This window comes from Chrysemys picta, chromosome 7 (genome assembly GCF_011386835.1).
Source record: "Chrysemys picta bellii isolate R12L10 chromosome 7, ASM1138683v2, whole genome shotgun sequence".
Classification (NCBI taxonomy): domain Eukaryota; kingdom Metazoa; phylum Chordata; order Testudines; family Emydidae; genus Chrysemys; species Chrysemys picta.
In genome coordinates this window covers 46,280,723-46,308,336 of record NC_088797.1, presented here as the reverse complement: position 1 = coordinate 46,308,336, position 27,614 = coordinate 46,280,723, and the positions used below count along the sequence as shown (strand labels likewise).

General features: G+C 49.1%; 1 protein-coding gene across 4 annotated transcripts in view; it reads right to left on the bottom strand.

Annotated features, from left to right (window-relative positions):
- HEMK1 (HemK methyltransferase family member 1) overlaps window positions 1-25,322 on the bottom strand; it is a 133,756-nt gene extending 108,434 nt beyond the window's left edge. For 3 of the 4 annotated variants that reach the window (XR_010589124.1, XR_010589125.1, XM_065551332.1), the window contains exons 1-5: window positions 25,038-25,322; window positions 22,445-22,959; window positions 21,837-21,928; window positions 20,685-20,778; window positions 74-235 (exon numbers count right to left, since the gene is read on the bottom strand). Coding sequence is in view for 2 of the 4 variants with exons in the window: in XM_065551332.1 (XP_065407404.1) it covers window positions 74-235; window positions 20,685-20,778; window positions 21,837-21,928; window positions 22,445-22,696 (600 nt within the window). In the remaining 2 variants the exon portion in view is untranslated. The remainder of the gene's footprint in view (window positions 1-73; window positions 236-20,684; window positions 20,779-21,836; window positions 21,929-22,444; window positions 22,960-25,037) is intronic. The other variant, XM_065551333.1, reaches the window with a different exon arrangement.
- Between the last annotated feature and the right edge of the window lie 2,292 nt (window positions 25,323-27,614).

The window sequence follows — 27,614 nt, the reverse complement described above, 5'->3', positions numbered from 1 at the left end:
TGCATGTCAGTACAACACCTGGCGCAATGGGACTCAGTTCTACCATAATACAAAGGATGAAAAGCTCACTCACCTTGGGCAGTTTGCTCAGTAAACTCAGTGCAATAGCCCCTGAGCCACAGCCGATCTCCAGGATCACAGGGTGAGGGACAACGGTGGGGCTCTGGTGACCAGCAAGAACTGCAGGGCTCCCACTCCTCTGTAATTCTTCTTCCAACACCAAGGAGACAAGCTCCTAGCAGAAAAGGGATAGTGAGCTGTTTCTGTGGGGGTCCGATGAGGACTCAAACTAACACCCGAGAGCTTGGGAAGGGAAGGTGAAAGAGCCCCATTTCTCACCTTTGTAAACAAATACATCTCTGTATTTTAAAAAAAGCAACACATGGCAGTAGCAGGATTGAGATCCCAGAAACAGCTTCAGCTCCACATAGTTCTTTGACTATAACCAAATCTGCAGGTGCCCTACAGATCCTTTTATATCTTTTAGGACATTTGAAAAGAATAAGCAGCTGGAACACACACATTCTCCCCCCTCCCTTTCTTTTGCCACAATCATTAACTTTTATCTCTGAAAGCCTCACTACTCACCAATCTTAGCCTTGCCATGTCTGAAACTCTACTCATGCTTTGAAATAGTTTGGTGGCGAGCATGTAACTCCCTAAGACCAACCACTAAAGCACTAGGCCAACCAGCAGATGGACAAGAAATACAGTAAATGGCCCAATCAAGTGGGCTTCCTGTGTTGGCTTGCAATGCACAACTACACATGCTGGTTTGTTATTGTACGGTCACACTCAAGAATGGCTGGCTGCTAGCATGGATTTTTATTTTATTTTGACAAGGCAGCACAGGAATCTTTATTGTTAATCACATATAAAAAACCACAACAAAGAATTGCATGGATTTTGCCAACAGGTATACGAGCAGAAAGATGCTCCAGGGTAAATTACAGGCCTCCCATTCTTACTAGCAGCATTCTATGTCAATCCATAAAGTAACAATGCATGACTGGTGGGTAGGTCAAAATCCTTTATGTAAAACGCTAGATTTTTCTCAGGAGCCAGCATTAAGCTGCCTGCAGAGTGAACCCTATTTGCATGGACATCCTAGCATTTTCCCACACCCTGCTTTGGAAATCGGGCCTAAAGTGGATTAGAGAGCACAGGAGGCCTCAGGCAAAACTGCTTGGTTCGTCCGCGTCTGCTGGTTATTCCCCACCACAGACCAGTTTGTGGCATCACAGCAAGCTAGTGTGGAAACAATTAAGATGTTGCAAACAGGTGAAGAAATAAGGAGTTGTAGCAGATGAGCCCTTAAGAAACAAAGATTCTATTTCCATACAGAGAGCTATCCCTAGCAATAGAGGAAGATAAGCAGGTGAAATACCTGGGAGAGGTCAGTTGACTTCCTAAGAAACCTCCAGAAACATTCTGTACAAGGCATGAGCTGCTCTTCAACCCATTAAAGAAAAAATCCACATACACTCCATCCCAAGCAAGAACTGGAGCCAGGGCCGGCTCCAGGCACCAGCTGAGCAAGCTGGTGCTTGGGGCGGCAGATTGTTCGAGGCGGCATTCTGCCAATCCTAGGGCGGCACGGCCGCTTTTTTTTTGTTGGTTGGTTGGTTGTTTTTGTTCTTGTTCCGCTCCGGCTGCCCTGTAGGGGGCGGCGGCACGGAGAACCAGAGCACCCTGCAAGGCAGTCCTCTTCCTTCCCTCCCCGCCGACCAGAGCGGAGCCCTCGCGGCAGGCGGTGGCACAGCGGGAGGGGCCGCGTGGCAGCACCCCTGGCCACCCCCTTCTCTCTCTCTCCCGCCCGCTCCCTTCCCCCCCACCCCCAGCCGGTCCCCCTGCACCCGTGCTGCAGGTTTTTGTTTTTTTTTTTGGCTTGGGGCGGCCAAAAAGCCAGGGCTGGCCCTGACTGGAGCTTGCAGTTGTTGAGCAGCCTGGTTTATTTCAATGTTCCCCTGACCTGGACCTGTCTGTGGGAAAGGCAGTTTGACTGGCCCATTTTTAAGGGGAGCTCCTTGTCTGTGGATTCCTCCTGCAGCAGGGTCAGAGCACATGCAGGTGAACTCAGGACGCAGTGTATGGTGTTCTAGCATGCCTCTGGCCAGGTCTACACTACAAAGTGCTGTTGGCATAGCTACATTCATCAGCAGTGTGAAAAAAACTGCCCCCCGGTCAACAGGAAAACTCACCCAGTGTAGACGCAACTTGGCTGACATCTTGGCTGCTGTCAACCTAGCTAACGTCATTCAGGGAGGTGGTGTAAATATGTTGCCAGAAAAACTTGTTGGCATAAGCTGCACCTTCATTAGGGGACTCTGCCAATATACTTAGTCCAGCAAAGCATGTGTTGTGCAGACAAGGCCCCTCTCTTGGAGCAGAATCAGCTGGTTTTAGGGAGGCTGGCTGCAGACATGAAGCAGCACTCTTCCTCACATCCTCAGAAGGGGTTAGTACCCAGAAAGTTTGGTCAGCAAGGGTGCCCTTGCATGCTAGCCGTCTCTGATCACTTACGAAAGGGCGATGCTTACAGGAACACTCTAGTGTGACACAGAGGAGACAATCACAAGGAGTGAGTACAGAGCAATAGTTTCTTCTTAATCTATGCCTCAATGATCTCGTATTGCCAGAGTATTTCCTCATGAAGCTCTTCCAGGTCTCTCTCCAACAACAAATGCTATTGCTCACTGTTTTCGTCTTTTGCCCTCAGGCGGGCATATTCCTGGTCCAGTTTTATGGACTGAGCCAAGACACTGTCCCTGGAGAAACGTATCTCTTCCAACTTGGCCTGCAAATCTGTCTAGACATGGCTGATCTGAAGACTTATTTCCTTGAGCCGGCTGTTCACTATCTCATTGTGTCTCTGCTTCTCCACCGGCACTGCTTCTTCTCTAGGTCCAGTGCTCCTTGATCCAAGGAACTAGCAGTCCCCGCTATCAGACCATCTATGTCATGCAGTGCCTGGCATTTGCCATATTTATGAGCTGCAAGTTTCTCTAGTTAGGTCAATTTCCTAGAGCCTGAGCAGAAACAACTCCACCGCCCTCCTGAAGCCTGTATGGCTTCCGCTTCTCTCTCTCTTGCTCTGCTTCCTCTTCCTGTTTACGTAGCCCAGCCCTAGGGTGGGGAAAAGCTCCTGGATTACCTCAGGCTGCCCCAGCTGTAGGTTCCAGCCTGTCCCTCAAAGGCATAGTATTCTCCTTCACAGAACCCATCCCAGGGCAAGCACCCTGATATTTCACTTAGGAAATATGCTCACCTGGGAGAAATCAGCTCTCATGTGACTACACAGCCAGGAGACTAAGGGCTTGTCTACACAGGGAAATTGATCAGTATTGCTATACCAGAATAAGGGTATGCCTACATGACAATTAAACATGCGTGGCTGACCCATGTCAGCTGACTCAGGCTCATGGGGCTCAGGATACAGGACTGTACGATTGCAATAGAGATGTTTGGGCTCAGGCTGGAACCCGAGCTTTAGGACCCCGCAAGGGGGGAGGGTCCAGAGCCCGGACTCCAGCCCAAATCTGAATATCTACACTGCAATTTTAAAGCTCCACAGCCTGAGCCCTGCGAGTCCGTGTCAGCTGACATGGGCCAGTGGTGGCTGTTGAACTGCAGTGTCGCCATACGCTAATTGTTCCGCTATAGTTGTGTCAATATAACACCCCCTGCGGACACTCTATTCCAGAATAAAAGTGACTTTATTCTAGAATTCCAGAATAGTGTGTCCACAAATGGGAGTTATACCAGGATAGCTATAGCAGGATATTTCACTACAGCTCTGCCGGTCAATTTCCCCAAGCAGACAAACCCTTGGCAAATATGCTTGTATTCAGATGGGAACTTCATTCCCCAGATCCTACTCTACAGCATCAGACTGGAGCTTCCGGCTGGGGAGTAGCAATAAAATGGAAGTATTAGAGACACCAGTACTTGACATAGCCATAGAGAAACTGAGCACAAACCTCACCATCTTGCACTCCAAGTACAAGCCACATTTCTTTGACCTTGCATTCCCTAACATAAATATACAGCCAAATGTATACTAACTCCTGCCCTCCTAAACCGTATCAAAAACCCCTCTCCACTGCACATGCTGCTCCCCCTGGGGAGAGGCTGAGAGAACAAACAACATGTGACAGGTTTTAGGTTGCTTAATGAAATACTGGAAAGTGCTCAAATACTATGGTGATGAGCATGATATAAGAAATATAGACTAGAAATAGAGGTTTCTAAAATGGCTTTACATATTAATTATACAATACACCTCTACCCCGATATAACGCGGTCCTCGGGAGCCAAAAATCCCTACCGCGTTATAGGTGAAACCCTGTTATATCGGGGTAGCGCCGGCAGGGCTCCAGTGGTGATTTAAAGAGCTCCGGGCTCCGGCCGCTGCGGGGAGCCCGGGCCCTTTAAATCGCCGGCCGAGCCCCGCTGCCACAGCTCCGGGATAGCAACGGCAGGGCTCCAGCAGTGATTTAAAGGGCCCAGGGCTCCCCGCAGCAGCAGGAGCCCCGGGCCCTTTAAATCGCCGCCCGAGCCCCACTGCCGGAGCCCTGGGGTTACCGCACTATATGCGAACCCGTGTTATATCGGGTTGCGTTATATTGGGGTAGAGGTGTATGTAGTATATATTCTCATATTGAGAATATTCACTGAGCTAATTACTGCTATAGAATGCAGATTTCCTTTCAGTAATCTCAATCCACTAATCTAGTAGACAAAGGCATAACAAGATCCAAGGGCTGGAAAATGAAGTTATGAAAATTCTAACTGGAAATCACAGGAAACATTTTAACAGTCAAAGTAAGTAACCTTTGGAATAGATTATCAAGGAACGTGGTGCATTCTCCATCACTTGCTGTCTTTAAACTGATTGAATTGGATGCCTTTCTAAAAAATATGCTCTAGTTCAGACACAATTTATTGGGCTCAGTAGTGCCAATTACATAAAAAGGAACAGCAATTCCCTCTATTGCAGGAACTACATGCAGTACGTCAGACCAAATAATCATAGTGCTCTTAAATCCTACAAAAATTGGATATCTAGTCATCCTATTTAGCTTAGGTGTTTATATGTCCCCATTAACTACAATATGGTGAGCACCTATCACTATTTAATGTATTTATCCTCACAACACCCCTGTGAAGTAGGGAAGTGCTATTATCCCCATTGTAAAGATAGCAAACTGAGGCAAAGAGAGACTGAGGCCATGTCTACACTATGGGCGGTAAAGTGGCACAGTTGTAGCTATGCTCTGGTAGCGCCATAGCATAGATGCTTCCTATGTTGCTGGACAGGGCTTTTCCATCAACGTAGGTAATCCACCTCCCTAAGCGGTGGTAGCTAGATCAATGGAAGAATGCTTCTATTCTGGGGGCTAGGTCAGCTTAACTAAGCAACTGAGCAACACCACTTGGTTGATCTAAATGTAAGTGTAGACCAGGCCTGAGTGACTTGTCTGAGGTCATACAAGAAGTCTGTGACAAAACAGGGAAGTGAATTTGGGTCTCCCATGCCCCAGGCTAGGCCATTTTCCCCCTTTTGGCATAGCTCTGAAAACTTGTGCTGAGTGTCTCTATCTCAGGCAGCTGGGAAAAGTGAAGATCAGAAAGGTCAGAATCAGATGGTGCACATCATGTCAACACAGTGCTTGGTTACCACCAAACTAGTTTTTTGTTTTGCTTTTACTGCTGCATATTAAAAACCTAAGACAAACATTAACAATTCACCTTAGATATTCAACCTAGTTAAATATTTATCATTGGGCACTGGAGAGGTGTGTTATCCACTTGATGGAGAAATGCTCAATTATGGGGCTATTAAAATGCAAATTATTGCTTACAATAAATGTCAGAGCCAGTGTGCGTGCAGCCCACACGCTCAAAATCCTGCTGACCTGAGTCACCGCTACAGATAGTGGCAGAGCTGCTGGATTTATGCTCCTTTCTATGCAACCGAGTGTGTTCGAGGGAAGGTTGTTTAAAAGAAAATTCCTCATTTAATCCCAAGAATAACCCCTACCAGCACCTTTTCTCTGGCAAGCAGTAGTCTTTAGGGGGTGAGGGAACAGGGGGAGGGGGGATGGACTGTGAGATCCTCCTCTTCTTTCGCCAGTGGAAATGGGACCCGGGCACACTTTGGCATGACCCACAAAGCCATTAACAGCCTTCAAGGAGAGATTGTACATTTCTCCCAGAGGCTGGATACCTAAAGGTGACCCACAGCAGAAGGGAAGGCTGCAGAAAGGAGGGAGAGAAGAGGATGGTGACCCTAGAGTGTAGCAGATGGAGTAAGGCAAGGGCAGGATACTGACCCCAGGAGGGAAAGAGTGACAAGGGGATAGAGTGGAGATGATGGGCTGGACCAGTGGTGCATTTAGTGTGCAAGTTTCACTACCAGAACGAAAGCTTGGTATTTCCCTCCCAGACGAGGATGCCAGTTTCCTCCAGCCCCACCCAGGGGGGGCAGGAGCAGAGGTTATTGCCCCAAATCTGCAGCGCTCCTATCCTTGCCCACATAAGGAATGCCCATCTGCTTCACTCTAAGTCCAGCAAGCAGGGGCACGGCCCACCTTCATGCTGTCTATCATCCAGCACAGCTTTGCTCTATGCCTTTGCTTAGCATGCGAAGGATGGATGGTGCTGCAGCAGGGCTCTTGGCTGAGACTCAGGAGACCAGGGTTTAATTCCTAGCTCTGACACAGAATGAGAAAGTCATGTTCTTTTTTTGTGCCTCAGGCTCCCGCCTGTACAGTGCTGACAATGATAATTCCTCATCTCACAGGGGCAGTGTGGGGATAAATCCACAAATATTTGGGAGGCTCTCAGAGCCTGTGATGATCCATACATAATACTTGTGATCCATATGCTGTGTAATCATCTATATCTATAGGATGATGGGCTGGGGATGTAGGAAAAGGGCAAAGGGTTGGCTATGTGTGGGGATCTGAATTTGGCACCCCCATTGAACCAGGCTAGGAGAACTTCAGGGGCCCTGGGCTCAGTGAGTATATTGCTTTAGTGACCCTCTTTGGTAGACAAATGGGATGCTGTTCGCAGCCTCTGCAGGCAGCGATTTCCAGCCCCTCTTTATCTTTGGCCCACAGGGAGGGAATTTAAGAGGAGACTGGAAAAGGAATAGAACAGGGCATCCTTGGAGTTTGGGGGGAGGGAAAGAGCTTTCCAAACAATCTCCTTTACCAAGCAGAAAAAAAATGTGGATCCATTGTTGCTTGATTCCCATCATTCTGAGATTCTCAAACTTTCACCTGCCTTAACAAAGCAGCCCACCGAGCCCTCAGCTGCTTTTCCACAGTGACTTGTTTGACTTCACTGTCTGAATCCAGCTAACTTCATGCTATCGTTTATTTTTTCTATTTTCCGAGCTAATTGTGAAATAAACGTGCACATTTGCAAACACCCTCAGTTCCCCATGAACCCTGACTCCACCCCTCCAGCACACACATTCTCACAGGTTCTCGGTATTAGCTCCCCCTCCCTGTGGCCGGGTCTCTTGTTCACTGTGTTTCTTGGAACTGCAGCTGCACAAAGAGAAAGTCAGGGCACTGCTCGCCAGAACCCAAACCGCAAGCTCTCCACCTGTGCAGCTCCATCCGGCAGGCAGTATATGGCCAGGCAGCTTGTAATGCAAAGATGGGGAAGTGGAAATATACTTGAGAGTCTCATGACTAGAGCTGAGCAAATACCTACAAAAATCACCTTACCCTGTTTGTTACTATTAGCTAGAAACAAAATGCTGAATCTGAACTGGTCAGGTTCACACCCCTTTCCACTGTCTTCTAGAGAGATGCTTACATATGCCCCGGGATATCTGACCTCCTTGCAGTCATTAATGGGTTTATTCTCACCACACTCCCGTAAGAAATTCGACCCCCATGTGACAGAGAGGGAACTGAAGGATAGGAAATCTGTTGCTGAACCCAGGTCTCCATTGTCCCAGTCCCCTGTCTCATTCACCGAACGTCCTCTCTCTACTCACTTTCCAACAGCAAAAACATTCACGTCAGCAGCAAATCTAAGATTCAAAGTACAAGCATCCACCTCGGAAACTTGATTCCTAGGCCTGGACTACACTTAAAATGTTGATCAATCCAGCTACATCGCTCAGGTGCATGAAAAATTCACACCCGAGAGTTGTAGCTCTGCTGACCTAACCCCCCCAGTATACAGGCTGGTAGGTCAATGGAAGAATGCTTCTGTCAACCTAGTTTCAGCCACTCGGGGAGGTGGATTACTTACACTGGTGGGAAAAAACCTTCCATTGCTGTAGGAAGCACCTACACTATGACTTGGTCTACACTAACCCCCCAAATCGAACTAAGGTACGCAACTTCAGCTACATGAATAACGTAGCTGAAGTTCGAAGTACCTTTGTTCGATCTTACCTCGGTCCACACGCGGCAGGCAGGCTCCCCCGTCAACTCCGCGGTCCTCCTCTCGTCTAGCTGGTCGCAGTCGACGGCGAGCACTTCCGGGTTCGACTTATCGCGTCCAGACAAGACTTATCGCGTCCGATCGTTCGCTGCCGAACTACCGGGTAAGTGTAGACATACCCTATGATGCTAAACGGCTGTAGCTGTGCCACTGTAGCACCCACAGTGAGTCAAGCCCTAAGAGTTAATGGTAATCCACTCTGGGAACAGAAACCACAGGGTGTGATGTGTGTTTCCAATCAAAATGAACCAATGTTTCAAATGTATGGAAGATCACACTGAACTGTTAGTGAATGTTTCGAGGGCCATTATTGTTCAGGAAAATTATTTGACAGATTAATAGAATTTTACAAGCCGTTCACAGGAAATTTGTGAATTAAATAAAAAAAAGTGAATTTCATGGAATAACTTATTCATCACAAACTATTCACTGAGTCCAGGCTCATTACAAGAACAAATTATTTGAAAAACATCTTCCTCAAGAAACTAGTTAAATGCTGAAAATCTCCTGTGTAATTAATCTCTTCACCCCAACCACTTCTCTGCCTCCCAGGGTGGAACACAGTGTGAACTTTGGACAAGCACTGCTGTGCTGATGTCATCCTACCTCCCATTTGCATTAGGAGACTGCCCTGCGAAAGCTGTCTGCAGAGGTAGAGAGAGCAATTCATCTTAGGCTTTGGTGGGGGGCTCATGCAATCTCTTATGGGTACAAGAGAAAAGAGCCTGCTGATATCCAGTTGTCCTCCAGTGGCTGTATAATGGTACCACAGAAACCCTGTACAGTTTGGTGCTGCTGGCAGCCTTTGTGCTTAATAGACATAGGACGGGGTGCTGCAGTTCAATACTGTGCATACAGGAGGGCAGGATAGGTACCACAGGGTGGGCTATAGGCCAGGGCTGAGGTGCAGTGGCAGAGCTGTGTGTGGGCCCAGCAGTGGGATGACAGAGTATTATAGGTGGGAAGCTCATTGGAACAGGGACTGCCTTTCCCAATGTTCTGTGTTTGTACAGCGTCTAGCACAGGGGTAGGCAACCTATGGCACGTGTCCCGAAGGCGGCACACGAGCTGATTTTCAGTGGCACTTTCACTGCCTGGGTCCTGGCCACCGATCTGGGGGGCTCTGCATTTTAATTTAATTTTAAATTAAGCTTCTTAAACATTTTAAAAACCTTATTTACTTTACATACAACAATAGTTTAGGTATATATTATAGACTTATAGAAAGAGACCTTCTAAAAATGTTAAAATGTATTACTGGCACGTGAAACCTTAAATGAGAGTGAATAAATGAAGACTCAGCACACCACTTCTGAAAGGTTGCCTACCCCTGGTCTAGCACAATCAGTTCCTGGTCTATGACTGGGGCTCCTATACGCTATGATAGCACAGATAATAAATATTAATAATAATCAGTACTGTCAGAAAAACTGGAGAGTAACCCCACGTTTTTCTTTCACATAACACAAAATACAAAATTAACAGCTGCAGGGGCAGGGAGATAGCATGTTAACCCTCTTAGCACCCCAAACTCTTCCTTCAGGCTCTGACTCTGACGCTTCTCAGCACTCCCTGGGAGCATACCTTTGCGTCATGCCATTCCTGGCTCAAGTGTCCTGAGGCAGCAGGGAAGATGAAGTTTGAGGGTCAACAGCCCGGGTGGTGTGCTGCCTGTGAATCTCTCAGGTTAGAGTTGGGAAGCAGGGGGAGACAGTGAGGGATACAGAAGGCTGGGTGTACACTCCTGTCCAAACACCCAGAGACACAGACTGTCGCTTCCTGGGAATGTTTTCACATGTGTTGTTTTTTTTCCCCAGAAACCGCACTTCCCAGAATCCAGGACTCTCTGCAGAGCCTAATCTGATCGCCCCCTTCCTGTCTGTTTGTCCACTGGCTCCCAATCGATCTGCAGCAGGGCACATGGAGGCCAAGCAGGAAACGTGAGCATATGGAAGCCATGGAAAATTCCCCCCTGCCCCTTTTAAACACTAGGCCTCCAGGCCAGCTCCATGTTCAGATGGCAGCACAGCTCACAGCAATCCCAGTTCACCTACTGGCTGGCAGCGTGGGGAAAGGGACACATCTCACATACCCACGAGCCTCCCACACAGACCCTAGACAACCCCATGCCAATGAGGCGCTGAGGCAGCCATACTAGTGCTTTCGGGGCAGCAGCCCAACACAAGGCCACTGAGGGGGACCTTTGATCCCAAACAGACCAGGAGGCAGCTACATGGATGCCTCCAGCATTAATCTTCATCCCCTCATCCCCTGAACATTCGCAAAATGCTGGCTTCCTCTGGACAGGGCTGGCTCTAACTTTTTTGCCGCCCCAGGCAAAAAAGAAGAGCGCCGCACCACCGTAACACCCCCTCCCGCGCCGCGCCGCCCAACCCCCCCAGGCCGCCCAACCCCCCGAGCGCCGCGCCACCCAACCCCCCGCCCCCTGAGCGCCGCACCAGGCCTGCCAAACCCCCGAGCACTGCGCCGGGCCGGCCAAACCCCCGCCGCCACGCCGCCCAAACCCCCGGAGCACCGGGCCGGGCCGCCGAAGCCCCCATCCCCCCCAGTGCCGCGCCGCCAAAACACCTCCTGTGCTGCCCGGCCGAAACAAAACAAAAAAAACCCTCGAGCGCCGCCCCGTCAAACAAAACAAAAAAAACACCACGAACACCCCCCGCCAGCCCAAGATTGGCCACCCCTTCTAAAGTGCCGCCCCAAGCACGTGCTTGGTCGGCTGGTGCCTGGAGGCGGCCCTGCCTCTGGAGCTGCAAGTACTGGCCATTGTCAAAGACAGGATCCCAGACAACATGAACCACTGATCCAATCCTGTCTGGCAATTCCTGTGTTCCTAAAACCCCATTTAGGCTAATGTTGGTTAGGGGCAAAGGAAATGGGTCGTGGATTCTGTCCAAGCTAATCTGCAGACTTTATTCAAATGACTCTCCCCAATTACTCTTCTGCAGTAGTTTCACACAGCTCTAGTCCTGACTTCCCATCCTGTGCTTCAACTGCTAAACCACACTGCTTCTCAGCTAAGAACCTGAAAAACATGGACCTGAGATCCCAGTCTCAAACAGAACAGGATTCCAAAGGAGCAGAGGCTTGGAAGGCAGGAAAGTAAGAGCCCATGTGTGGTATGAGAGCTGAGAGATACAAGGAACAACTAGTATGGTGGAGAGGTGATAACCAGAGCATACATTAAGTCAATTCATTCCAAGCATGTCCAGGTCCATGTGTGCCCTTAAAGGAAAGCTGCCTCCTCTCTGCCCAGCACCGAGGGGAGCGAATTGTGTTTGCAAAGAAAGGTTGGGGATTTTTAATAAAAAATTGACATTTTCAAGTCTCTTTTGGTACTCCCCAGCTGCCCTAGCATAGCTCCTTTTATCAAAGGATCCCAAAGCCCTTTCCAAAGGTGGGCAAGATTTGGCATCTCCACCTCATACACAGGAAAGTCAGAGGCGGGGAGTGATTTGCCATGGGCCACAGAGCAGCTCACTGGCAAAACTGGGAAGAGGATTCAAGTCTCCTGGCTCCCAATCCATGGCTCTAACCACTAGACTACATGGCCTTCTGCAATTGCTGAAACGTGATGCAATTTGTGGCTGTGACGTTGTGCAGTCTATATGGTTTTATAAAAACTTGATAATAAGTCAATATAATGTAACTGAGATTACCGTATTTTCTCTAAAACTATAAGTGAATGTAAGTAACTGGGATATGCCTCATGCAAAAGGTCTCTTGTAAGGTATCATTACAAAGCTTATAATCTACTGAGTATGATCATCTGATTTGTATAAATGTACCACTCTTGTATCTAAAACTAGAAATATAAAATGTAACTCTGAGGGCCTATTGTAATTGTGTAAAGTGTGGACCATTAATGATGGTTTGGAATCTTGATGACTCCCATTGTCTGCAGATGGCTGTATTTACCTGTGAGTCTTCCTGTATATGTGTGTGCTGGCAAGTGAGTAATGAAGTCTTGCAGTGACATGTGATCATGTCACCTGAACTGGAATCCATCTTTAACCTGGTGCTTTTCCAGTGAGGGGGGGTGGAAACCCAGAGAGACAAAGAGTTCCCGCCTTATGCAAAAGATATAAAGGGGGGAAGAGAACAGAGAGAGGGAGAGAAGCCATCATGAAGAATCCCCTAGCTACCACCTGAGCTGCAACAAGAGCTGTACCAGGGGAAAGAATTGTGCCCAGGCCTGGAAGGTGTCCAGTCTGAGAAAAACTTACTGAAACATCTCTGAGGGTGAGATTATCTGTATTTAGTTTGATTAGGCATAGATTTGCGCATTTTATTTTATTTTGCTTGGTGACTTACTTTCTTCTGTCTGTTACTACTTTGAACCACTTAAATCCTACTGTCTGTATTTAATAAAATCACTTTTTATTTAGTAATTTACCCAGAGTATGTATTAATACCTGGGGGAGCAAACAACTGTGCATATCTCTCTATCAGTGTTATAGAGGGCGAACAATTTATGAGTTTGCCCTGCATAAGCTTTATGCAGGGTAAAACGGATTTATCTGGGTTTAGACCCCATTGGGAGTTGGGCATCTGAGTGCTAAAGACAAGCACTCTACTGTGAGCTGTTTTCAGGTAAACTTGCAGCTTTGGGACAAGTGATTCAGACCCTGGATCTGTGTCTGGAGCCAAACAGGAGTGTCTGGCTCAGCAAGACAGGGTGCTGGAGTCCTGAGCTGGCAGGGAAAACAGAAGCAGGGGTAGTCTTGGCACATCGGGTGGCAGCTCCCAAGGGGGTTTCTGTGATCCAACCCGTCACAGTGGCATTAACAAGGACTCTGAGGAATAAAAACAGATGCTTCGATCCATCCAGCATCGATAATGGCTTCTCAAGCAGATGAACATAATGCCACTTACACATAAAATAGTGGAGAAATCCCCCATCTTGCAATCTATTTAAATACGCAGATTAATGAATCCAGATCTTTCTTGTTCTTCTCCCTTTTGTATGGCTCTGAAGAAATTAAAAAGTTCATAATTAAGGTTAACTAAAAGTTCAGTTATAATCCATGAAAGCCCTCTTTGAGTCAAACTTAGATCACATGCTTGTATAACATATTTCAGCACGAACAAAATGTCACTCAGGCAAAGCCTACACTTGAAGGTAGGGGTGTGATTCCCAGCTCGCATAGCTATACTCCCACTAGCTCGATGGTTGTAGTCACAGTAACATGGGCAGTGGTTAGCAGCGGCACAGGCTAGTTACCATGAGTACAAACTCACTTGGACACTGTGGGTACGTAATCAGGGCAGCTGGATCATGATACCATTCCCCAGGCTACTGTGGCTACAATACTCTTTCGAGCTAATGTGAGTCTATCTCTGCAATCTAGGAATCACACCGCTAGCTGAAGGGGGCAAGTAGACAGCAGTGGTTTTAGTGCATATTCCCATTCAAGAACATCAGAGTTATAAATAAAACATAATACCCCTGCTCTTGCCAGAACAAAAAAAGAGTCAGAAACCTAATAAATGCACAACTAAGGATGCACGTTCTCCAAAAAAAACTTAACTCTGCAATGCTAGCCAGCCAGCCATCCTTTTTTCTGTCTTTGTACGTAGAGTATCGGAAACATGCACCACAGAAGATGGGGTTTACAATTTTTCATACACACACCTCTCTCATGCTGAATGTGCCTCTTAGGGCATGGCTATACTTGCAAATGTAGAGCGCTTTGAGTTAAACCAGCCTTCGTAGAGCGCAGTAGGGAAAACGCTGCAGTCTGTCCACACTGACAGCTGACAGTGCACTGGCGTGGCCACATTAGCAGCTCTTGCAACGGCCACAGAGAGCAATGCATTCTGGTAGCTATCCCAGCATGCAAGTGGCTGCAACGTGCGTTTCAAATGTGGGGGTGGGGTGGAGTGTGACAGGGAGTGTGTTGTGTGTATGTGGGGGGAGAGAGAGTGGGTTTTGGGGGGGCTGAGAGCATGTCAGCATGTAGGTTCAGACAGCAGCAGACCACCCCCACCCCCCCCACCACCACCCCCCCGCCTCTCTCTCTCTCACACACACAGCATTCCACAGTAATGGTTGCTTTGTCTCGGAGCAGATAAGCAGCCGGCTGTCAAATGGAGCTTTCAAAGGGCATATCCAAAACAATGACAAGAGTGGCCACTTGACTTAAGGGGATTATGGGACATTTCCGGATGCTGATGAGAGTGCAATAATGCAACACCTCGTTCACACGGACGCTGGGGCACATCAAACGTTATTCTACTCGCTGAGGTGGAGTACCAAGAGCGCTCTAACCGTGGAGTCAGAGCGCTCTACGTGCCGTGCCAGTGTGGACAGGTAGTGAGCTAGTGCGCCCGGGGCTCCTTTAACACGCTGTAACTTGGAAGTGTGGCCAAGCTCTTAGTACTGACTCCATCCTTTCCTCTTTACAGGTCAGTGATTTATTTCTATGATCTAGCCCCCACAACCAATCTAAGACAGGCTTGTTTGGGATTAAAAAGCCTCCTACAGCTCTGAAATGGTGCTGAAATCCCAGCGAGCCACAGGGCTGTGGAGGTGTCAAAGATTGCCACGATGAATCCCCTAAGGCTCAAGGTGGGGCGGTGAGCCCTGACAAGGCCTAAGGGGAGGGTCAGAGGTAGTGCTGGTTAACCATTCTGCGGCTCAGGGAGCAAAGCCTCCTAAGGATTACTGGAAGTTGTCCCTTCCTGTGGCTCTCCATTCAGTAAGTCCACAGGAAGGCATTTCAGAAGGTTCTGACTGGACCGAACTGTCCCTCTCTGGCAGGAAAGCCATCTCCAGGGGAGAGGGATTTGGAGGGAGACAATGTTTACTTTTAAAAGCGAGCCTTCATTTGCCTAAAAATATAGCCTCACTCAGGGAGGAAAACAGACACCGGAAACCCTGTTAATCATCAGCTACAGGAAAATAATTCCTGGAAGTCAAAGGAACCTAGGGAGCGGGGAGTGAATCTGAGCCTGGAGTGCCCTCTAGGGGTGAGATATGTGTTACCAAAATAATCTAGGAGGTAAACAATAGGACCAAATTAAAAACTCCTATGTGTGAAATTATGATGAGGCTTAATTTAGCCTGAGGTTACACATGTAAGATAATATCTGGTTTGCCTCTGGTTTGAGACATCCTTCACATGATTTTGTTTTTCTCTATTCCATAAGAGGCTAAAACACCTGTAGACTATGCAGAAGAACAGCACACAATCTAGCCTGGGAATCTGTGGAAGGTGTTTCCCCAAAAGACCAAGGACCCATTGTGGAATTATACTCTATCTAGACTGTAAATTCTTTGGGGTAGGGACTGTATTTTTGTGTTTCTACAGAACCTACGACAATGGGTCCTGGTCCATGATGGCACCACTTCAATCCAAAAAACAAGATACATAACAACAACAATACACGAAAAGTAGAGAAGAGCCAACCTTTGGCAAGAAAATCTCCACCCATGCAAACTGCTAATACAGGTAAATCTGGGGTGTAAATACAGAAATAAAGCCAACCACCTTGCTTGCAAAAGGTTTTTGGTGTCTTAAGCCTTTCACTTTGATACTCAGAAATCTTATGCAGCCCTTGAATAGGCAGAAATTTTCTGAGACAGTTTAGTATCGGTTTCTTAAAGAAATCTGGCAAGGATCTGAACTGAACGAGCACTCATGGACCCAAAGTCAATGATTAGAGCTTAAAAGAACTCTGATTCACATGAAATTTCAGCTTCACCCTGATAGGTTTCAAAGAAATCCAAATGCTAATGTAAAATACAAGAAAGGGTGTGAAACCGTATGAGCTGAAATGAATGCAAAAAATTGTGGGTTGAGAGTTTACACACCATGGAGATGGGCACAGCGTAAGAACTTGAATAGACTAGAAAGTGATGAATTTCACACAGGTGAAAAAGAAAACCAGAAAAAGGAGTTTATTTTTCATTTATATATTCACTCATACAATCAAATATGATTTTGCTGGTTTCACACTCCTTACGTGTCTGTTTCCTTATTCTTTTTTGTACTAATGTAGCACCTTGGGACCCCAATCAAGAACCAGGACCCCATTGTACTAGGTGCAATACAAATGTGTAATAAAGACAGCTCCTTCTCCTAGCTTGTGCCCACGTTTACAGGCAGGAACATTTGTGGAAGCAGCAAAGTTTCACCGAATAGCAACAGGAAGCACATTTTGTACTTGTAAATATATCTGCATCAGAGTCTCAATAGTAAGAATTACACTCAGCCAATCAGGGAACAGAAACATGCCAGATGACTTGCGTGCAATCAGAATGAACCAGTTCAAATATGGGATAACAATTACTGGCAGTGAGCTGCCTGTGGATGATCTACAGACCAAGAATTATTCAGACGTTATCTGGTGAATGGTTTCTAACCACCAATCACTATGAGAACATTGCAAACTGCTTGCAGACAAATCACAAGCAGGAAGACAGCTCAAATGTACTGACTACATTATTTGGTCAAAAAATAAATTAGAGATTTTCCTGTTGCATTTTTAAAGTAAAATGGAATTCCTGAAAAGTTACATTGGCGACATATGCAAAGCAACACCCACCCTTGAAACACACCACACAGAGCTCAATGTCCGAAGCAGCAGAGTGAAAGGAGCTGGACACCCACTCAGTTTGTGCAACAGATTATACACAGTACGTACTGCTTGGAAAGAGTACATGCACAAAGCATCATCCAGCTGGACGGTGCTCAATATCTGGACCTGTCCCCACCCACTTCCTATCCAACTATCCTTCCCCAAAGCTGGCCCATGAGTGCTACCACATAGTGTCAACGGCCTGATAACTAGGCCACGTGTTTGGTGTGATTGTGATGTAAATGGTCTTGTCCACACACCTTCTCAAGACAACAAACAACTGAGTTCCCAATGTTTTTGTCAGCTTGACATTAAACTAGAGGGCATGGCTGGGAATGGTGACAGGGTAGGATGGGATTAAGGCCAGGCAGAAAGAACACACAGATCTTCAGTCGTCTCTGCATCAGATACCAGAAGTGGCTGGCTCAAAATACAGCAGCTTCATCAGAGCCAGCAGCAGGTGCTCCCATTATTTAATGTACAATCAACAGAATCAGACCTGAGAAATACACAGACTTACACAGCAGCAAGAGTGAAGCTCAGCATACCTCACCATCTCTCGCCACGCCACTGCTGACCAGCATATGACGTGACAGAAATTATGATGAGACAACAGAAAGCCAAGAAACAGCAACAGCTACAAGAGAAGCAGCAGCAGCCTGGGGCATATGCTGCTGCTGCTCTGCTTTCTGAATAAGACAGATACTTACTCTGCCACAGGGTAGGTTCTCCTCTAACCCCTACTCATCAGCACCCTCCCACTACTCCTCCCTATCACCCTCACTCATCAGATCCTTTGTTATTTCCACTTATATTTCCAGATGAAATGATACATAGGACAACTCCTCTGTCCTCCTAAACTCAGCAGCAGCACAGACCACCTGCCTGCCAGCCTCTGGCCTCTCACAAGTGCCTGCCTGATTTCTTCCTCCTTCCAGTTAGGCTTGGCAAATTAGATCTAAATTAGTGGGTGGCAAGACATGCCATGTCTCTCTACAAAGGAATTCGCTGACATAAGAAACATTCCCAGGAACCTCAACAAAGGGGAAATGTAAAGCCTTTTGAATTTCTAGGAGTGCACCAACAAAGGGTTCGGCGCCCACATGCAGAAGAGGGGTGACCCTGAGGAGATTTCAGCTGGGATCCACTCGGTGGAATGAAGGAATGTGGCTGCATTTTGTTGGTTAAAAAGGCACTGTGGCTGGGATGTCTAGGGCCTTGTCTGCATGGGCAAGATCTTTTGTTATAACCTAAGGTGTGAATCACTGTAGTTATACCAGGATCAACTCCTATGTGGGCAGTCTTATTCCAGTTTACAGTGACCTCCTTTACGTTTAATTTATGTCACTTGTGAAGGGATTCAACTATACCAAAAAAAAAAAAAAAAAAAAAAGCCACTCTTATACTGGAATAGGAGTGTCCCACAGTGGGTTATAGTGGTCTAACTTGTAAAAATTTCCCTTGTAGACAGGGTTCCTGCCTGCGCTGAACACCTTTAAATGTAGCATGTTCCAGCACACTGCATTGTAATTTGGGCCAGTGGAGATGCATTTACCAAACCATGCAAGCACATGGGCACAACCAGCAATGCTCTCTTGCATTGACAATCATGGCCTGCTCTGTATGCAATAGACCTTTGTTTAAGGACTGGCGGGGCTGGTGTTGCATGGAAAGAATTAGAGCATAGCACCGAAGGAAGCCTCATCAGCAGATGTTTTAACTTTCAGAACATACAGGCTCCCTCTGGCATTTGTTCCAACATTGCAGCCATGAATTAGAAGAGGGTCAGAGGCCGGAAATGTTCTCTGAAGTTGACAGGAACAGGACTACCTGTGCAACACAGCTACTAGAAACTCTCCTTTTTGGCTGTTGATTTTGGATGTAGCTGTTGAGGGGCAGCTTTCTAATTAAGAAAACAATCATCATTCAGGGCACCTGCTCCAAACTGGATCATCATAACCAGCATGATAAAAGTGAGGCATTAGACACAACTCGGGCAGTCTCCACTCTTGGATGCGAGCACTACATTTAGAGAAAGCAATCTTGGTGCAATTTTGCCTAGTAGGTAGAACGCTGCATGGATAAAAAATTTGTATCTGCATCCAATCCACGATCTGCAAACATGGTCCAAGGATGCAGACATCCACAGATTTCCAGGGCTCTATTAGTAGGAAATTAATGAGGTTGTGCTGATGTCACAGTCCTTACTGGGACTCCAGCGCTGAACATTCATACTGTCACTGTACAAGCTAGAGTAATGGGATTCTTCACCTAGGAGAAGGAGGCCTGCTCGTCCTCCCATTAAAATCAATGGGAGCTTTGCCACTGACTTCAGGAAGAGCTGGATCGGACTCCTATACTCTTGCCTGACCAAATAATATAAATGTTTTTTTCTCAAATATTTTATTTTTGATTAATGAAAGAAGCAGGATGGACAACCTTGGGGACTGGAGGTCCTCTCTTTATCTACAGATCAGGTACAGTACATCTAGGTGCTTTCCACACAGTCTTCCCCCCCCATCCCCAATACATCTCACCCGTGAGCTAGCAGATCCGTCCTATATGGGTTACGTATTTCAGTCTCCATGACTCCTCCTGCCTTGGGCATCTCTGAGACTACCAGCAAGGAGGCTAATTGTATCAGTCACTTTTGTGACGTGGGCACCTGCCTAGGAGGAACTGAGCAGTGACCCACCAATTTAGTTCATAATGGCCATCAAGCTGTAGTCAAATGGTAAAAGCACTTAGTTACTAACCAGTTGGGAGCAGATTTGAGCCAGAGATGAAAAGCTCCATGGCCAATCCTCTTAGCCATCCAGTTTCCTTACTTATCCACCTGGAATGGTGACAGAGGAACAAATGGGTGACTCAAGGGATCGGTATGACCCCACCATGTCTAGACACTGGTTCAAATCCAGTCCATGCCAGAAATGACCTGTTTGGTGGCCTAGGGAATGAGTCAGTGATCTGAGTCCAGTTTCTTCAGTGCTTGTCCTGCAGAAGCTACCCAAAGGGAACAGCTTCCATCCTCTACCAACCCAGGCTCAATCTGAAGCAGCAAAGACACAAATAGGCTCCAGGTATCCCACTACCAATATCCTGAGATTTCAAGAAGAGTGATTGCTACCTTCAACCACAGGCTGATTTTGTTAACATAAGCTCTGAATAGCTGCAGGCTTCTTATTCTGGTATCAAAGTAGCAAGCCATTGGGCTCTATTAACAATGTCCTTAGCCTATGGAGAAAGCCATTACCATAGCAGAAAAAAAGGAAAATACTCCAACTACTTCCACTTGGGGTTTCCTTGTGACTGGCCAAGGTGAAATAGATTCGCTAGCAAAGTCTGCCCTAGTGTGGGGCTGGGAGAAACACAGTTTATCACCCAACAGCATGGGCCAGGAAGCAAAGTTCGCCTACAACAGTCTCAGATATCTCCTTTCTGCCTCCTCTCCACCCTCCCCCCCACACACACACCTCCCCAAGGAAGCGTGAGGTGGTCGGTCTGTGCAACTCATCACCTATAGACAGACTCTCATACAGTACAGGGCACATCTGTAGCAATTCAGTACATGGAAGAGCAGTTTAAACGCCTCCTTTCCAAGGTCTTACCTCTGTCTCGGGCCGAGGAATGAAGACTGGGGGTCTCATCTTGAGGGTCAGTTCCCGGAAATCCCACTCACCAAGGACGTACTGCACAGGCATCCTGCAACAGGACGGGGTGGGTTACGCATCACATTAGGAGTAGGCTCCCCTGTTACAGACAAGCCCTCAATCACCTTCTTATCAACCTCCAAGCCATGGGCATTGTCATTGCCAGCACCTTCGCTTCAGGGGATGGAGGGCAATGCCTGGCACTGCTAAAGATCCTTGGATGTGGAACTGAAGGGGTCTAACAAGATGATCCATGAGCACATGGGCAGTGAGGATATAATACATGAAGCCCAGCATCCACTGCTGACACACAATGCCTCTTCTAGAATCCCCTACATACTCCCCTGTCATGCATCGCAGAGGTAACCCTCACTGCAGGACACAAGCATGTTCCATAACCACCGGTCACATGAATAATTGGGAGGATGTATGTCTGCAGTAGCCAAAGGGTTAAGTTTTTTTCCATATCTCCTCTAGGCTCACTCCAGATGCCTTCCTGGAGGTCTCAGTTTTCTCAATGATTCAAGTCCCTAAGCATTTCCTCTCCTCACAGACTGCCCCATCATCTCCAATTCCAGGTGACTTGCAGACACCAGGCCCAATTCACCCTGTACTGAGAGATCCTGTGGGGAGGGAGGGGAATACTGGGTTTTGCCAACTCTACAACAGCCAGGGAGACCCCAACATCAGGAAAATTCCCCAGAGGCTGGATCTGCCATCTCTGGGGTGGAACGTGACAACTATTTAACACTGCACGGCAACACTGCACAACAGTTGAGGTCAGGGAGCTGAGAAGAGGACCATAGCCAGTGGAAACTGACAGGGGAGTGGCAGCACAAGGCACTACTGGTAGTTTCTCTAATGGACTCAGAGCCAACATCCAACTGGGCCTGGCCTCTTTTGTAAAGTTTCACCCCATGCATCCTCCTTGTTCTAATGGCAAACTCCTATTACCGCCGCCCCCTGGTCATTCAACGACACGGCGCTAGCATCTGCTCTAGCATGTTGAACGTGAACACAACCCCCCTCGCTCTGTTTGTTTCCTCCATGCTACTTCCTTCCCACTAGAAGGAAGAGATGCTGGATGATTTTAAAAGGGGACGCTCCTACCTTTGTAGCCGCTTCATACTCAGCTGCTGAATCTGCTGCCGCTGCTCCAATGTGAGCGGGGTGGAGAGGCTGCCAGCACCCAAGCTGTGAAACTGAAGAGGAAATCACTTTAATACCTGCCCAACTGTGCAGCTTGCTCACCTCTTTCTCCTGTCCCCGAACATTCACCAATAAATAACACCCCAGACTCTTTGAGATCCCAAATTGTTAGCAGAATCTACATAGAGACTTAGAAGTCACTGATTCAAACAGTTCCTCTGCATTTACCTGCTAAGTTCTGGGGTTCAGAAGAGTGGGCCAAATTCAAGGCCACACAGCCACAGGTCCGGGCACAATCTGGGTGCCTGTTTCCCATGCTACAACCAGTGCTAACCCTGGCAGATCCCTGTATAGAAATCATTAGAGGAGGGCAAAATACTTTACAAAAATTAATGAATTTAGCCTCACCCCCATCCCTGTATGAGACAGGAAAGTGTCAGTCTCCCCATTTCATAGCTACGGAAACAGAGGCACAGAGAGATTAAACAATCTAGTCAAGATCACCAAGTTTGCTGATGAATCAGGAGTGCTCTGACCACACAATCATAATTCCTTCTGCACCACTTAACTGTCTTTGCTCCCAGGACGTAGGAAACGATATACTCGCTGGATTCCTGTGCTTCAGGGATCCCATTCGCCTCAAACACACCTCGCCAGTAGCTGACCAGCTCAATGGCTGTCACTTTAGCACTGAAATTCTCCCTCCGAAGCAGGCGGTGGGGGTTTAGGACACAGCATTTGGCAGGACTCCCTCCTTCTCCTTCACAGAGATTCTGGAGGCCCAACAGCATCCGGCGCAACGGGCTGGTGAGGAGCCTCATCTCATCAGAGGCCACTTATGGTTTCCAAGCTGCCAAGCGTGTCCTTCCTTCCCGGGCCACCTTCACCAGACCTACTCAATCTCAAGCCTCGGCAGGCCAGCGGCATGGTCTCCTCACCACCTGACACTCCCACATCACGGCTGCTAAATGCCCACCAGACACTCTGCTGCTGCGGGAGTCTTCTCATGCCCGCGGGCGTTGTGAAAGGCATCCTGCGGGCATCTCCTCACAGCAAGGCACCAGCTCAGGGCACCATTCCTCTGCTGAGAGAGAGAGGGAGAGAGAGGGAGCACGTGCACATGTGGCTTATGGGCTAGTGAGTCAAAGGGAATCCACCCACCAGAGAGCAGGGTGCTTTCCCCACTCCCAGCCAGAAAGGCACTCATGCTGTACAGGAAAACACAAACAATCATTCATGCTATCACAAAATGCATCTATGTTTAAAGGATTGAGATTAAACAGCAGGAAACTAGTAGGGGCAGGACACTGGGAATGGGGAGCAGGAAACAGGGCTTTTCGCCTCTCAGTCACCAGCTCTGTTTCGCCTTGGACAGTAGCAACTGAGAGTTACAGTCCAAAGGGTGACTCCCATGTGAAATGAGTCCATGGTCTCAGCCCCCTGCCCTGTGGACAAACATCCACACACCAAAACACTGCCATAGCTGGCTCAAAGTGCTCCCCACCCTCTTGCTGGCATTACAGAAGAGGCAGCGAATAGATGCAGAGTCCAGACTCCTGTCACTCCTGTAGGTGGTCGCTGCTGGGTTGAGGCACGTTGCTGGTGGTCTGTGGGGACCATGGCATGCTGTTGCTTGTGCTGTGGATAAACAGACTCCTGGCTCCGGCACCTCTCCTTAGTATCAAAACTTGCTTACAAGGTGTAAAATGATTCCACAAACACAATGACTCATGAAATCTAACTGGGAGCACATTAGTCTCTCTCCCGGAGAGCGCTGCCTCTGGAGTCCATATCATAATAATGCTGCTCAGCTTTGCAGGCCTGTCCCTCTAAGGATGGGCCAGTCAACACATTTGGTTGAGGAGAAGCCAGTACACAGCTATGGTTAAACAGCCATCACTTCTTGGTCTTGGACCTTTTGTCCCACAATGCACCTGAGATGGCTGCATTGGACAGCGTGCCCTGCTGCCTCGGTTGTATTCTCCCCAATGCACCATCTCTGTATCCCGCCACCCTTGTTCTATTTCCAGTCTGTCCCAAATTCTTCATCTTAATGTGAGCTCATGACACTTGGAGAGAAAGGGCGAGAGCCTCGCAAATTCACTGCCAGTCACCCTCCAAAACACTCTCATCAGCTGCATTGGAGAGTGAGCAGTAGTTGGGCTCCGGTCTCCATGTGAAGAAGTTGGGCATGGGAAAGGAGAGAGGACAGGCAGGTGGGGAAGAGGGGATAGAAAGTAGATTGGCTCATGAAGGGTAGGAATGGGGGGGGAGAGAAACACGCTAAAGTGGAGAAAGGCCAGGTCAGGACAGGAAAATCTGCCAGAAGAAGCCCTGGACATCTTGGGGAGAGAACAGCTGCATCCATGCATGGAATGAAGAGAAATAAACAGGAAGACCAGAAGGAAAAAGAGAAAGGGAGCCAGAACTCTACAAAACAATTGTTCAACATCACACTTTGGAGTCGTGATTTAATGGAGAACACAGGCCAAAACTTTCCCCAGTTGTTCTCTGTGAGGGGATGCTCTCCCTTCTCAGTCCTTGCTCTCTGCAGCTGCTATGGCTTCTCCTTACCCCCACATTTTCTTTTTGGAAGGTTGACGGAGGTGCTGCTTAACAACCCTACGAGATGCTTGTCCCCCTTGCATAGAGGGTCATTATGAAAAGCAAAATAACCTTTCCCAGCTGCAGTATGGCCTGGAATAGAACGACAAAGGTTTTCCTATGAGGAATAACACAGATGAGAATTAAAGGGACAGATTCAACCCACCTCTGTCCAAAATATTGGATGTTGTAACCTCTCCCCGCGCCCGGAAGTTTTACTAACTTTACTAAGGGAAATGTTCGCGCCTTGGTTTGTTTTTAAACTAGACTAGTGGGAACAGCGGTTTTTAACGACACACACTGTCATATCCCCCCTCCGTGCAGCATTTGCATCCCCAGCGCGGCAACAGACCTGGGGGGAACTGACTAGAAGCAGGAAGAACCAGACGGACTCCATGGATTTTATCCCGCTGTGCTGAGGAAAACGCAAAACAAACAAGCAAACAACAACACCAGAAAAAACCAGCCAGAGGGGGGAGGGGAGTTATTTGGGGTTTCCCTCCTGTTCCGGAGCCTAGGTGCTGGGACAGAAAAGCCACCAGGTTATTTATAACATACCAGCGACCCAGACTCCTGGCAGCCCCTGCTGCCTTTTCCCCTGTGCGGGACCCGAGCCCGCCCAGCGGGTTTGAATCCGGGACTCCCCGGGAAAAGCCGGTGCCTGCAGCGCGCCGCAGCGGCACGTTCTATCGACTAGCACTCAGGGCACTTCCTGCTGGGGCTGCAGGCAACGCAACCCAGGGTGCAACCGCGACCTCCGTGCACAGTTCCCCTCGCTGCACTGTTCCGCACCCAGCAGAGCTCCAGGGAGAGCGGCGGCGGCAGCGGGGGAGAAAGAGCTCAGGGCGGCTGCAGCAGCTCGAACAGTCCCGCCCCGCAGCGGGGAGGAGGCCGCTTCTCCACCAACCCCGGCGGCCCCGCCCTTGCGCCCTGGAAAAAAGGTCCCAGTGCAGAGGTGGATGATAAGGGAGGGTCCCGGAACAGTGCCGCTTGCACTAGAGTGACTGCCAGGTCCCTCAAGCCATCCGGTGGAGCGCGGGTCCGCTGCTCTATCTAGGCGTTTACCTTTCCGCCACGCATCCTTCTCCGCTGGAGAACTGGCAGGATTTGGAGGTCAGGGTGGGTGAGCGGTTGCGGAGATGGACGGGACTGCTCCGGTGTCTCTCCCTGCGGGGGAGGGCGCTGGTGCTGAACCAGCTCATCCTGTCCGTGCTCTGGCACCGGCTCAACACCCTGAGCCCGACCCCGGGACTCCTGGCCAGGCTCCAGAGGCTAGCCCTGGAGTTCTTCTGGCCAGGACTGCACTGGGTCTCTGCTGGGGTTCTGAGTCTCCCCCTGGAGGAGGGGGGACAGGGCCTGGTCTGCCTTGGTAGCCAGGTCCATGTCTTCCGCCTCCAGGCCCTGCAGAGGCTCCTTTATGGTGCAGGTAGTGCGGCATGGAGCACGTTAGCGCACGCCTTCCTCCGCTGCCTCCGAGGGCTCCGATACGACCGGCAGCTCCTTTTTCTTCACCCGAGAGGTCTTCCGCGAGACCTCTCGGAGCTGCCGGTCTTCTACCAGGACCTTCTCCGGACCTAGAAGCTTTTCTCGGTGACCAGGTCCACTGTGGCCACTGAGGGCGCGGATCTCCTCGCGGAGCCCCTGCTGCACAATCCCGATCTTCGTGTGCAGGTGGCGGAGTCACCCTCGGTGAGCCGGAGGTTGGTCCTGGCGGAAACCACCAGGGTTGGAGACCTCCCGGACTACACCAGAGGGGACTGGGTGGATCCCCGCGCGCTTGGTCGGCGCATGGGGCTCTCCACCCTCGCAACCCCTCTGCGTGTACTCCAGGAGGTGGGCGCTGCATTGTCACCTCCTGCTCTTGGCTTCCTGTGGCGGGCCCTGCGGGAGGGCGCTCCCCGCCCACCCCTCACCCCGGGCCCTCCGGACCTCTTTCTCTGGCCCCTATTCCTTAACCCCCCCCCGGCTTTCCCGCTCCCATAATCCGAGCCGGCTGCACGCTCTGCAGCCGGTCCGGTTTCGGACCGCGTCCAGAGACCATCTGTACACGCTCGTGCTCCACACGTTGCATCACCTCACCCTCGTGTCCCGCCCCGACACCAAGTGGAGGGACTATCTGCTACCTGTGGAGGGTGAGGAGCCCCGGTGGGCCAGCCTTTATTCCACCTTAGTTCCAAGGCCCGCCGGGGACATTGGTTGGCGGCTCCTTCATGGGGCCGTGAGCACGGGCGTGTACTTGGCGCGGTTCACCCCTATTCCTGAGGCCTGCCCATTTTGCGGCATTAGGGAGACCCTGGCGCACGCTTACCTTGAGTGCGCCAGGCTGCAGCCCCTTTTCCAGCTCCTCCAGAACCTCTTGTTGAGGTTCTGGCTACACTTTTCCCCGCACTTGTTTCTTTATGCACACCCTATCCGTGGCCCCACTAAGTCGCGAGACCTCCTCGTCAACCTCTTCCTGGCCCTGGCCAAACTCACCATCTATAATACCAGGGAGAGGATGTTGGACGAGGGGGTGCTCTGCGACTGTGGGGCCTACTTCCGTACCTCTTTGGTTTCACGTCTCCGGGCGGAGTTCCACCGGGCAGCGTCCGCTGGCTCCCTTGCCACCTTCGAGGAGCAGTGGGTGCTGTCCGGGGTTCTCTGCTCGGTGTCCCCATCCGGTTCCCTGGTTTTGAACCTCTAACCGTCAGCTCGCTTCCTGTTTTTTTATTAGTTATCCCAAGTAATCATTTGGTACTGGGTCCAGTGGTCCCTCCCACTAGGCTGGGGGAGGGGCCTTTAGTAGTGGGCGGGTGAGCCCGCCCACTTCCCGGTTCACCAATACCGACTGCCAGGTCCTGGCTGGGGTATTTTCAGGAGTTCAGAACAGATATTCCTCAGTTTCATTAAACCCCATTATGCAATTAACAGTGCCCTTCCTTGGAAGACTCAGGCAGCCAACTTTGAAGACTGGATCCCGTGCCTCATGATCCAGACATGGGATCTGATGGGATCTGTTCTACTTAGACTGGAAGACCTTTGGGGGCAGGGACTGTCCTTTGGTGGTTACATGTGTGCACAATTCCAATCCTCAGCCATCCATGAAATCTCCAGTGGCAGTCACAATGCAAACAATCAACATAATTCAGGGGACTG